The sequence below is a fragment of the Antennarius striatus genome, chromosome 23, assembly GCF_040054535.1.
Source record: "Antennarius striatus isolate MH-2024 chromosome 23, ASM4005453v1, whole genome shotgun sequence".
NCBI lineage: Eukaryota > Metazoa > Chordata > Actinopteri > Lophiiformes > Antennariidae > Antennarius > Antennarius striatus.
Window position 1 is genome coordinate 13,332,196 of NC_090798.1, and position 13,023 is coordinate 13,345,218.

The 13,023-nt window shown below is 43.6% G+C and overlaps 1 protein-coding gene across 1 annotated transcript; it reads right to left on the bottom strand.

Annotated features, from left to right (window-relative positions):
- Window positions 1-3,544: 3,544 nt before the first annotated feature.
- On the bottom strand, window positions 3,545-12,182 carry LOC137590481 (transcription factor Sox-19a-like). The gene is made up of 2 exons (XM_068308116.1): window positions 11,305-12,182; window positions 3,545-5,116 (listed from the first exon to the last, which is right to left on the bottom strand). The coding sequence occupies exons 1-2, from the start codon at window positions 11,958-11,960 to the stop codon at window positions 4,855-4,857; spliced, it is 918 nt and encodes a 305-aa protein (XP_068164217.1). The 5' UTR covers window positions 11,961-12,182; the 3' UTR covers window positions 3,545-4,854.
- Window positions 12,183-13,023: the final 841 nt, after the last annotated feature.

Sequence of the window (13,023 nt, forward strand, 5' to 3'; positions counted from 1 at the left end):
TAACTTATTCGCACCTGCTTTATCTGGAATTTAGTTCATTAGAAATGTGTTAATCCAGATGATGAATGAATGAACAGGAAGTAAACTGATGAGAAGAGTTCAACTATTTTTGTGTGGTTTTTTTTATTTATTTAATTTGCAGCGAGAGGAAAGAAACTGAAGATATTCTGAGGAAAGTGTGAAGTATTTATGATCCAGCAGCTCATCTCCTGCTTGGTGGAAAGTTTCAGGACAAAAACATGAAATCATTGAAAGAGCAGAACAGAGAATCAAAAAACTTTGAGAAGGGTTTTTACGTTCAACACCCAGCGTGACCACTAGATGGCGCTATAGGCGTCAGCTTTGTCTCATCCCATCATTTACTGTGAGGCTAAAAAGACACGTTAAAGACAAAATGATGTTTTTAAACTCTACCCAACACATCTTCATTTGTTCAGGGATTCCTTGAAAAGTCAACAGATTTGAAAATGTGTGTGTGTGTGGGGGGGGGGGGTAAAGTCAACGGGGCTTGTGGGAAAGGCCTGGAGACGTTTGGCCTCATCCAATCTCCTTCCTCAACTCTACTCAGACAGAATCTGCCTCGCTGGAACTTTTCTTTTGTTGAAACACTCTCAACTGTTGGGAGACAGGTCGCTGGCATCTAGTTCAGAATAGATCGTTAATTAATCCCGCAGTGAAATTGCACAAATTAAAATAAATACATTTCACATTTCCACCATTTGAAAATTTACCTTTGGGTTAATTTTAAAAAAGTCTTTTCATTGCTTTTAAAATATTCGTATTACTAATCATCCCAACTTCTTTTGTGACAGAGTTGAAGGTAAAATTTAAATTTAGAAAATGTTAGAGACTGGCAGAGAAAATCCTGAGGTGTAAAGTGAAGTATTTACCATGACTTTTGAGTATTTCCCATAATCTGAAAGCATTTTGACCAGGATTTAACTCATGAGTTAATAACTGGGAATATGTACACCACTCTGATACACATTCACGTTAATAATATTAATATTGATTAATATTAAAAACAACTTCCTGTAAGTTTGGGTAGGCAAACAATGACACAGTAAAACATACATTTAAATGTTTCATGACAGATTTATAAGAACCACTATTTATATTCTTTAGTGGCTCCTCAATGGCAGCAAAATATAATTCAACAGTATTAAAATAATGTGTTTTTTGTCTTTGTTTGGCTGCAATGAGAAGGTAAATGAAACAAAGTGCATCCACTTCACACTGTTTGTGGGGGTGGTCTGGAGCGGGGGCCTCTCACCAGTTGGAATGTTCATTGAACGAATGATGTTTTGCTCACAGCTGACTGTATGTATAAAGTTTATACAAGAGGAGCTGCAAAGACGTGGCAGTTACGACTGGACGGTGTGCCCACCAAGGTGAAACCCATCTGCATGAGAAGAAGCCTCTCTTTCGGGACCCACCACCTGATTCTCAGCCCGACATTCTCACACAAGCTGACCGCAGCTCTTTGTCAGGCCTTTTAATTCACTCTGGACGCATCCATGGCAACCTCTTGTTGAAGCCTCGCTGCCTGTTGCTAAGTGATGGGATGCATTGGAGCAGAAAATCCTTCCATTGACACTCTGTCCACCCCCTTTTCTCCACCCATGGCTCCTCCGTACCCCCCATCCCTGCTCACCCATGGACAATAGCCGAGACAACCCACATGTACGCACCAACTTCTGACAGTTACAAAGCAAGAAATGTTTGTGTGGCACCTTCACAAACAACCTGAAGCCAAACAGCGTTGAACCCCAAAGAGGGAAACGTTTGATGAAGATCAATATTATATCAATAATATATCAATATTCAACTAATCCTGATGCCGATCCTGGAAAGGTCCAAATCTGTCAGGGAAAGAGTTCAAGGAATTGTTCCAACACCACCTTCTTGGTTTGATTTAAGCATACATGGATGTATGTGTGTGTGTGTGTGTGTGTGTGTGTGTGTGTGTGTGTGTGTGTGTGTGTGTGTGTGTGTATATATATATATATAGGCAAATAACTTCAGTATTTATAGAATCACACATTTTGAGAAAGTCCCAGAGCTTCTCCCCAGATTTCTGCCCCCCCCCCCCCCCCCCTGCTGAGAGCCATTGGGGGGTAACTCCAGTTAAATGATGATGAGTCACAATTGCATATTTCTAGCAAACTTTCCATCCACTAAAAAATGCCCCACTACCAGTGAAACCCAGATACCCCTGCACCTGTTACCCCCCCATCCGCCCCCCTCCCCCGCCTCTCAGTGACCGATTAGCCGGTGGAGGTCTCCCCCCATTTCCATGAGAAAGGCGGCGGACGGTGAAAGGGTTAAGCCTGAGGACCGAACCCTAAAAAGCATCCCTAATTTTATGCCTGGCAGGGGGGTATGCGGGGTGGGGGGGGGACAAAGACGCCCGTGGGAGGGGCGCGGATTCCGTCTTTACTAGATGCACCTGCGGCCTGAAAAGCCCCGGACAAAGCGCCCCCGACACGGCCAATTACGAACGGTCCATCCACCCGCTTTCTCTGGGGGGGGGGGCGTGGGGGAGGTGAGAAGGGAGTGAAAGGGAATATGAGGGGAAAGGGGAAAGTGAATTTTAAGGAGGGTTGCGATGAAAAAAAGCAAATAATCGAGCTTTAAATCATTCTGGGCCCCCACCCCCACCCATCAACCCCCACCCCCCCGGGAACACGCCCCGTTTTCTCACTAATGTTCACTTTTGTCCGGAGTTTCTTTCTGAACGGCTCCAGCTATTTGGTGAAGAAATGTTGGATTCCTTGATGCTGCTCAGGTTTGGTTGGATGAGGTCATGTTGGACGCACCAGCTGACAAACAACCGCTTTTAGTTTCACCTGAAACACCTGAGATTTGATCTAAAAATAACCTTTGAGACTTTTAATCTGACCACAAGTGTCTTCACATTTTAATGCAGTTTGCTTGAGATCTTATTTCCAGGCGCCTTTTCACAGAATCCACCTGCGCATGCGCAGAAGGAGCGGCCATCGTTCACAGGACCACTCACACACTTGTGGAAATGCCATCTGGGGCAATTTAGAGTCCAACATCTCCCCCTTAGTTTAAATCAGGCCAGTTGGTCCACAAACACAGAAATCAACTTTTAAAAAAAGTAATCAACAAAAAAAATGCTTTTTAATTTCAGATTCAAATAAATGTATAAAAAGTACGCTGGAAAGTTTTTAAATTGTGGGAAATAACCTTGATTTCCTGAACTTAAGAAAACAAAAATCCACAGCATGATTTGATCAAATCTACGGCCGTCCAATCAATTTATTGGAAATACAACCCAGCAAACTCATAAGTGGGGACTTTTAAATCAAACAACATGTGTTTGGATGTTGAATTATAAACTACTAATGCGCTCTATGTACTTCTGAAATTATGCTGTTCACTCAACTTCCATCAAATGCAACTATGTTGAATGACAATCACACAGACAGCATTTAACGTCGCAAAAATGGGGAAAAAATTACACTTTTTATTCTGCCTTTTTAATCAAAAGAGAATCCAGACTCTTACTATAAGAGCCCACTCATTTATACATTATGTACAGGGATGCTACATACAGTGATTCTAGTACATGGAAACATTTACATACAAAATTCAATCTAAAAAAAACAGATAAAAGTCAGTATAAAAGTTAAGTTTAACAATATTTGGGTGACGATGTAAACATTTATGCATGACATCTCCCTTTTTAAAAAGACAAACCAAAAAATGTTGTTTCCAGTGCATGTTCAGCAATGGAATGCTTCAAAGTTATGTTTTTCACATTTAGCTTGTAGTTCTCTTTAGGTCTATAGCAGCATTATGAGCAGACAGTCCAACAGTTATTGTAGAGAAAGAATCATCAGAAACAGGACGCGTGAAAGCTTTCCTTATCACAGGTGGTGAAAACACAACACAGGGGTCACTAAAACACGCCTCAAGGACCTTTTTGTCAGCTTGATGGAAGACTTTAGTCAGTCTTAATGTGCTGTTTGGATAAAAACAACAATGGAAATGTAACATTTCCTTTTAAACACAATAAAAATTCTAAAACAGTAGCAGCCTAGAGCCAAGTTACAAATATACAAAGTAAGGCAGAACGCACCTGAAAATCTAGAACTACTGGTAGCGAGGGAAACTTTAGTCAGACCTCTTCGACTCCGACCTCCGGTGGTCTAACGGGACCGAAGACTTGAAAACCAAAACTGGTTTTTACATTCTAAACAACCAAAGATCAGACGTGTTCTGGATTCTGTTCATTTCCAGTGAATGTAGCGCTGATTGTCCAACAGATGTTCATCCAACATTCATCCAACAGGTTTCATCAGTTAAGAGTTCAAATATAAGAACAAACAAGAGAAAAACAAAAACAAAGCCAAGGCACAAAGAGTTAATTTTAAAAACCGTTTTCATTTACAGTACTTCCTGACTGTTCTCCAGCCCCGCTGACACACCGGGGTCGGGAAAGCAGGCAGTTCAAATCTGTCTCTGCTGTGGTTGTAAATCCCAGGGAACCAGTCACCTGGTGCTGACTGGGTGTGTCCAGTCTATCACGGGCTCTTTTTATTGGTTGATGTAGGAGTCTTCACTTACGCATAAACTAAAAAAATGTATTAAAAAAAAGGCCTTTCCTACTATGTGCAGTGAAGGAAGACATTGCTCCAATGGTCACATCCTTATCTACCGGTCTCAGGCAGGGGGGGTCTACATGTACGTGTTGTGGTGCTGTAGTGTAGCGTTCTTCTGAAGTGACGTGGCCCTGAAGAGGTAGAACAACCATCCTCCACTCCATTCCCTGCCCCACTAGATGTGATCAGATCAACCTTTACTCCAAAATCCCCCCCCTCAGTTCTAGATGTGAGTGAGTGGGACCGTTCCGGTGAGGTAGTGCTGCTGGACACTAGTATAGCCTCTCTGCGCCGCCATGGGATCCCCCGCGTCGCCTCCTGATCCAGGAATGTACATGCTGATCATATCCCTGAGGTCGCCCTGCAGAGGCCCCCGGTGGTGGCTGGGCGTCCCCGTCGGAGGGGAGTGGGACACCGGCTCTGCCTTCACCATGGGCATGGTGACGGGACTTGGCTGCTGGGGGCTGTTGCTGTATGATAACGGGCTGTGGGTCAGAACCGTCGACACACGTTAGATTCATCTGACAGTAGAAAACAGAACAAGTCACTTCATGGCAAACTTGAGTCCTTCTTTTAAAGTTTTATTTATATAACCTTTAATCATGAACAAGGGTCATGCCACAGTCTGACATAAAATAATGACACTTATTCCGATCCTGGAATCAGGTCAAATTTTTATGGGTTTCAACAATTAATTGAAGAAAATATCTGGAATCATGCAAAATCCACAATTTAACAAAGTATTTGATGTTGTTTTTAAGTACCAAACTCATATAGTACACCATTTTGTGTTTTCTGTGACAAGTCACACTTTTATTTACCCAACATGAGTTGTAAAATGAATAGAAAATATGGTCAAAACATCAGCTCAATGGGGTTTAGATCCAGTCACTCCATTACTGATAGAACTTCAGCTGCCTGCTTCTTCTCCAGATAGTTCTTGTACCATTCAGAGGTGTGCTTTGGGTCATCGTCCTGTTGGCTCCACTCAAACACTGTCCACAGGGGGTGGCACGGCGTTGTAAAATGGAGTGATAGCTTCCTTCTTCAAAATCCCTTTGACCCTGAACAAATCTCCCGCCTTACAGCACCAAAGCAACCCCAGACTGTCACGTTACCCCCACCATGCTGGACAGATGGCATCAGGCACTCTTCCAGCATCTTTTCAGTTCTGGGTCTCACTAATGTTCTTCTGTGTGATCCAGACACCTCAAACTTCAATTTGTCAGTCTATAGCACCTTTTCCCAATTGCCCCCTGTCCAATGTCTGTTCTTTTGCCCATTTTAATCTTCTTTCTATTATTGTCCAGTGTCACATGGGGCAGAGAAAAAGGGCAAAGAAAAAGTCATAATGGCCATTATAAAGTCTGTCCAAATGTGCAGTTGTTCTAAAACTCATATGGATATCTGTAGTATTCAAGATTTTTTATTATTGAAGAAAAGTTCTTATTTATTGGATGGACTTGATCACTTTTGCTTTTCTACTGGTCTCTGATCCGTGGTGAGAACGGTCACCATGGATCCGTGGTGAGAACGGTCACCATGGATCCGTGGTGAGAACGGTCACCATGGATCCGTGGTGAGAACGGTCACCATGGATCCGTGGTGAGAACGGTCAGCAGCTCAATATGTTCAACAGAGGTGCTGAAGACCCAGCATCAGAGCTACGTAACAAGTCTCAAGTCATTCCACGTTTACATCCAAACATCAAGACCAGATATTCTGAATGTTTTGTCATCAATACATCATCTCATGTATTTCCACTCATGCTTTATATGGAAGCAGTTGAGGAAAACCCAAAACACACACATCTCAGAAGAACAGACTAAAACACACTGACTGAACTTCAATCAACCCTTCAGACTAACTAAAACCTCCGTTCCATCAACTAAAATATCTGTTCCACTCAATCTAATGTGGATTGGACCCACTGAGTTGGAAGAGGTTGAGGTTATCAGTGATGTCTCCAAAGATCTCATCATTAAACTGTTGAATAAATGGTTCTACAGGGCTCATACAGAGTATGAAAACTACTTGCCCGTCTCCTTCAGGGGTGACAACAGGTTGTAATGGTAGTGACATATATGTAACTGTTCATACAGAACATGTATACAAGGACAAAGTCTATGCCCACACAGAGCCTGAATTACCTTTAACACCTGAACTAGCCGAAGTGAAAGAAGCCCAAACTTTTTTGGAGCAGCGTGGCGCCGCTGGACAGGAGCCAGACAGCTGGTTGCATTCTATTTTACAGACAAGTAGAAGTAGTGTTATAGGTGTGGAAGGACACCTGGGGGGGCCGTGGATCAGTCACTTGTAAAAAGATCCGTGGTTCAATAGGTGGTCCTGCAGTCTACAAGTCCAAAAGCAACAATAACAGCGTCTGCGTCGTTCTACTCGTTTACTGCACAAAGTGTTTCAGACGTCTACAATCTGAGTGGAAATACTCAAGCAAACTATTGTTATGAAGAAAGAAACATGTTTAGAATTTTGAGAGGAAGGAAAACTTCGGTGTTGGTCAATAAGAAGGACCTCTGGATCACGAGGCTTTTTAAGAAGATTTGGTACCAGTTGAAGGCATGAGGAAGGGCTGCAGTAAATCAATTACTTTACTAATCAATTATTCTCTATTATTGTGATGAGGAGTTGACTTATTGAACAAGAACCACTGCCCACAATTCAATAGAAATTTACATAAGAAAAGGCCAAGGGTCTGAAATTTACCCCCCAAAAAAATTGTTTCCCAATTTGAAAAACATTTGCTTTATTTAAAAGCTTACTTTTAAAAAGAATATATTTGGTGCATTTAAGTGTTTTATTGCACCATTTTTTAGAAAACACTCAGTTTCTCAAATGCAATAACCCTGCAAATTCAAATATAGTATTAAATAAGTACAATTTAGGCTCCAACGGCTTGAGTATGGATTGGGGGTTGGGGGACTTGCATCCTAGTCTTAACACATGGACTGGATGTGGATACTACTGGATGCTTTGGGTTCAGGTGCTGCTGCAGAGATGAGGTTATGCTGCACCAATCGTATTTGATAACACACAAACTCACACCGTTTCCACTTTTTACTTTGCAGCGCTCCAAATCTTTGTCTTTTAAATCTGTCGTGTCTCTTCTTTGTGCACCTTGACATTTTTTCCTCCCTCCTCCATGACCTACTTTGCAGTCAGAGCCTCACATTGACCACGTTACAGCAGAAAGAACCGGAGCTTTGTTCAACGGACACAACTGAACGCAGCATGCTGTATATACTTGTCTGGATTTAAAAGAACTTATAAGGATTCTTAGTAACCAACAATCCTTGAAGAATCAATGTAGCCAAGCAGAATGTAATGAATGTTGTGAGAATTTTCTTAATGAGTAAAACTATCACTAAAGATGCTCATAAAGCAGTTGCAACTGGAGTTATAGAAACACAAGCACAGTGACGGCTTGTCTGCAGGATGAGACGTTCTTATTTTCTAATGATCCTCTATCAGTACTGCTCCAGCGTCGCAGCTTCTTCTAACCCGTGTTTGTGACGGACCAAAACCTGGTTTCATTTCCAGATGACAGCTGCTAGAAAAGTGGAAGCATCCTTTCCTAACCCGAGCACATCTTCCCCCAATTTAACCAATGACTGACAAAGCCCCCGCCACTGACTGGACATCACCTGGAAGTCTATAATGTAGTTCAACGTGTTCTTGGTAAAACTTGACAGGACAGAGAAAACTAGGATCTTAAACTCTATGCAAATGTACTCAAATGAGTAAAAATGAAGTTTGGTTACTACTGACTGTCATGACCGGGCTTCATTATTGTTGGTAAGTGTAATGAGCTTGTAGATGTTTATCTGGGAGCGAAATGTGTTATTGGTGTTGCCAACTTCACCACAAGTCTTAAAACACACAAAATAAAAGTTTCAAATAATAACAATTTAGGATGGTAAGAAGGTTATCTAATATTAAATCAGCTGTCAATGTGGAAAATTGCAACTGCAACCAAAACCTTCCTTACCTGGAGACCAGCCACCATCAGGTGGAACTTGGTCCCCTCTTCTTCTGAAACTGACATTTATTAAAAAGTTTAGAAAATTTAAGATTCAGTCAAATCCAACTAACCAACCTAACTGTATGAAGATAAGAAGGTGGTGAGAAGTCATGGCCAATCCCCACCGAGGAAAACTGCGAGATTAACGCCTCACTCTGGCAAAGGGATTCGCTGCCCCAGAACAGAAACGTACGATCATCAGCGAATACATAACACACAACCTGACAGGAAAGCCTGTGGTCACCAACGAGGAAGTTCTGAAGGTACGAACATCCAGATCCCCAAGTGTAGAACCAGACAGGAGGAGCTCATTATAACCAGTGAGTGGGTAACGGAAGGTGCCCCACACATGCAAACACATTTAATGAACCTACAGTGATCAAAAATATCTGGGACGCAGCCAAAGTGGAAGCAAAAACAGTAAACTCCAAATGTATTTGAAAGCAGCACAGACAAATGTTTAAATGCTGAAAGATAAAGCATTATTTAAAAATTGAGGCCAGCAACGCATTTCATGAAGTTGGAACGAGGCCATGTTCGCCTCCTATTCTAACACCCCCCCCAAACCCCCCATAACAACTGTTTTCAGAATGCTGTTAGTTTTTAAAGCAGTGATGTCAGTACAGAATATTTTCACTAACCTGTTGCCAGGTAGCGTCATTAAATGTTGAGATGTTCCACTTGGTTTTTTTGTGTGAAAAGCTACAACTTTTCCAATCCTTTGTTGCCATTGTCCAACTTTTTGTTCAAACTTTTTGTATCAAATACAAAATTGGCAAAATTGTTGAGTAGAACCAACTCATTCTTCAGTGTTTTAATGTTACATCAGACTACCTTCTACAAACACCTAATTTTATTGAAAACTTGATTTCCATCCCGTTGATATTGATCAGGCCTCCAACAGCTGTGTTCTGTGTGTCTCCTCATCAGAACTTTGCTCCATTAGAGCCCTTAATATTGTGGATACAGTCGTGTTCCCATCTTAAAAATAGATTTAGACCCCACTCAATGTGATTCAGTAGGAAGGGGGTGGTGGGGGGGTGGTCTACAAATTGTTTTCCAGCGTGGTGATATACAGATATGCAAAAAAAATAAAAAAATCCATTGCGCACCTTCCAAATAGACTCAAAATGATTGCATTCTGAATAAAAAACAGGAACACAGAACTGTAAAACAACACGTCAAAATACCTGATGGACAAATACCTGAGAACATTTCTCCATCATTCATCCACCAGAAGCATGAAAAGTTTTCAATCTTTGCGGTTTGGGGCAGGAGGCAAAAACCCCTATAGCATAGATGGGACAATGGCTGAGCAGGGGCGCGGGGGGCGCGAGGGGAGGGGACCACACACGGAGCAGTCCTGCCTGCCATCAAGTCATAATGATCAACATTCCAGGCAGGCCGCCGCCCAGAGCAGAGTGTCACACGCATACAAAGTAGACAACAGAAGGAAGCTTGTGTTCCATCGTACGCAGAGATCCTCCGTGACCCAACAGGACGCCAACAATCCAGTTTGACACCGGACACTCTCCCAAATACATTTTCAGTAGTTTGTTTTGGATGCACGAGCTTGGATTAAAGTGAACGCAATAAGCCGTGCAGTAGTTGAAGTAGACTTAAATAACTGGATTGTGGATTGTTGAAATCAGTTCAGTTGGACACTAAAGGTAAGACGTTGATGTTCTGCCCAGAGCCAGCAGCAGCAGCAGATAGAGATCTTTTAGATGGGAGCCGTTCACCAGGAGACAGGCATCATTAGAGCCCCCTTAATGCACCTAGACCTTCTCAAATCACTTCCACACCAGGTCCAGGATGACCGACCTCCAGAGTCTGGATCCTACCCGGAGTTTCCTCCTCAATGAGGGAGTTTTTCCCTGCCACCGTCTCTTATGCTCACTCTGGAGGGTTCGGTTGGGTTTCTCTGTCTGTTAAAGTACTTTGAAATGTCTTATGGTGTGATTAAGGGCTTTACAAATAAAAGTTGATTGATATCCTCATCTCCTTACTCACTCGGACACTGTTCTAAGTATTTTAATTTAGAGGCACAACGTTCGGTCTTCTGCTCCAGCGGCCTGCAGCCAATGGCAGACAGTTCACTGCTGTCCTCAACACACTCATCAACAATATGAAAGATAACTGGCTGCCAGAAATGTGACTGATTAACATTTTCCAAGAAGTTACCCATTTTCTGCTTGTAGAGGGTAAAAGATGGATCACCAGGGTGACTGCAGCCACTGGTGGGACCAGAACCAGCTCGTCCAGTTCTGTACCCTGCTGATTCAGATCAACTTGTTTCGGAACAAAGACTCATGAACTCTGGACTCAACTTCTGATATCTGCAGATTTTCAGTCCAAAGTCACAAATGACCACCAGGCTTTCTTTAGCACAAAGGATTACATTTTATCTTCTGACTTGTCTTTTGCTTTCTACATGTGCTCTTAAATGCATAAAAAATAAAAGACCCTGCCAATTCAACTCAAGAAAAGTGTTCCCTTTATCTAAAAACTTAACTGAAGTCTGTTGCTGCAGCTGATCTAACTGATTTTAAACATCAAAATGGACTCTACAATCTTAAAATCAGTTGTTTGGGGACTAAATGATTGATGATTCAAAAACCGAACGCGGCTCACCTGTAGGAGTTGGCTGCGTTCATGTAGGTCTGGGCCGCCGTCATGGCTGGGGGGTACTGGAGGCTGGACAGGTCGTAGCGGTGCAGCGGCTGCGTGTAGCCCAGAGCCTCGCCCTGCATGCCGGCGTAGGCGCCGCTGGGGCCCCAGCCGTAGCTCTCCATCCTCGGACTGCCGCCCTGGCCCTGAGCCGCTGCCGCCGCCAGCAGGTTCCCAGCGGACAGGGGGTACTTCCCCACCTGGGGGTCCTTCTTCAGCATGGGTTTGGTCTTGCGGCGCGGCTTGTACTTGTAGTCCGGGTACTCCTTCATGTGGACCGCCCGGAGCCGCTTGGCCTCGTCGATGAACGGCCGCTTCTCGGCGTCCGTCAGCAGCTTCCACTCGGCGCCCAGCCGCTTGCTGATCTCAGAGTTGTGCATCTTGGGGTTCTCCTGGGCCATCTTGCGCCTCTGGCCCCTGGACCAGACCATAAACGCGTTCATGGGCCGCTTGACTTTATCCATGGGGTCGCTCCCGGGAGAACAGGCGGTCTTGGAGCCCGGGTGAGAGTTGCCGTTGCTGCCTAAGTTCCCGGTCATGACCGGTGACATCCCCTGGGGGGTCTGGTGCGACGGGGGCTGGCCGGTGGGCTTCAGTTCGTGATCCATCATGCTGTACATGTTGGACAGGTGGACTCGTTGGGATGAGCTCCGGGTGATCCGAGTTAAGTGATTACCTGACGCGGGAGGTGGAGCAGGGCGCGGGGGGGTCTCTACCAGTGCTGTTAGTCCGAGATTCCAGATCCGATGGGGGCTTTCATTACTTTACTGACTGGCGCTCCTCTCCCGGTGGTGTTTTCCACACTTGTGACTCCCACTCTGAATTTATACCGACACTCACCCCCAAACTTTGTCCGTTCTCTTGTCCTTCTGGACCAATGGGAGCGCAGCGCATTTGCAACTGAAAGGACTCCAGCGGGGCCAAACACTTGTTGATGGCGGTGATGGAGAGGAGCCGTCCGGGCGGACTCCTGATCATCACCTATTATCGATTCAGATTATTCACATTCTCTTGATTGAGGTTTATTATCAGCGTGCAGATTTTGCAAGTCTTTTGCAAAATAAAAACTCTCTCTCTCTCACAACACACACACACACACACACACACACACACACACACACACACACACACACACACACACACACACACGCAGTCATCAAGACATGTTTAACTGAAAAAACATTACTGGTCCTAACCTCTGATCACTTGTTTTCAAGTGATTAAACGCTTTACAAATAAAAAAAAATAGAAATCATTTGCAAATCAATCGATCGATTGATTAATTAATTGATTGTTTCTCAAGGTGGGATTAGTTCATGGGAGCTGGAAATGACTTCTAAGGTAATTATCAATGCAGTCCTCCTTCAGAGGATCGGAGTGAGGGACTGTTATGGCCCCTGGAGTCCTCTAGGGGGTGCTACACTTACCAACGTCTGGTTTTCATCATGTACCTGTAGAGCCCAGCAGTTCTTCAGTTAACTTGAGTAAACCTGTGGTTTAACCTTCTGTTCCTGCTTCCCTCAAGTATATAAAATAAATAAGAATAAAAAATAAATGGTTGCTTCAGCCTTGTGGCTCATTGTGAACCTTTCCACACATTCAGACACACTTTAACTCCTGCAATACTGATGAGTCGTTTACTTATCTAGTATACTTCTCTAATTTACCGTAATCTGGTTTTAA

Excerpts from the sequence above, each read along its gene's own strand:
- LOC137590481 (XM_068308116.1), bottom strand. The coding sequence starts at position 11,960 with ATGTACAGCATGATGGATCACGAACTGAAGCCCACCGGCCAGCCCCCG. Across the intron at positions 5,117-11,304 it reads AACGCAGCCAACTCCTACAG|CCCGTTATCATACAGCAACA; the intron begins GTGAGCCGCGTT and ends TCTGACCCACAG.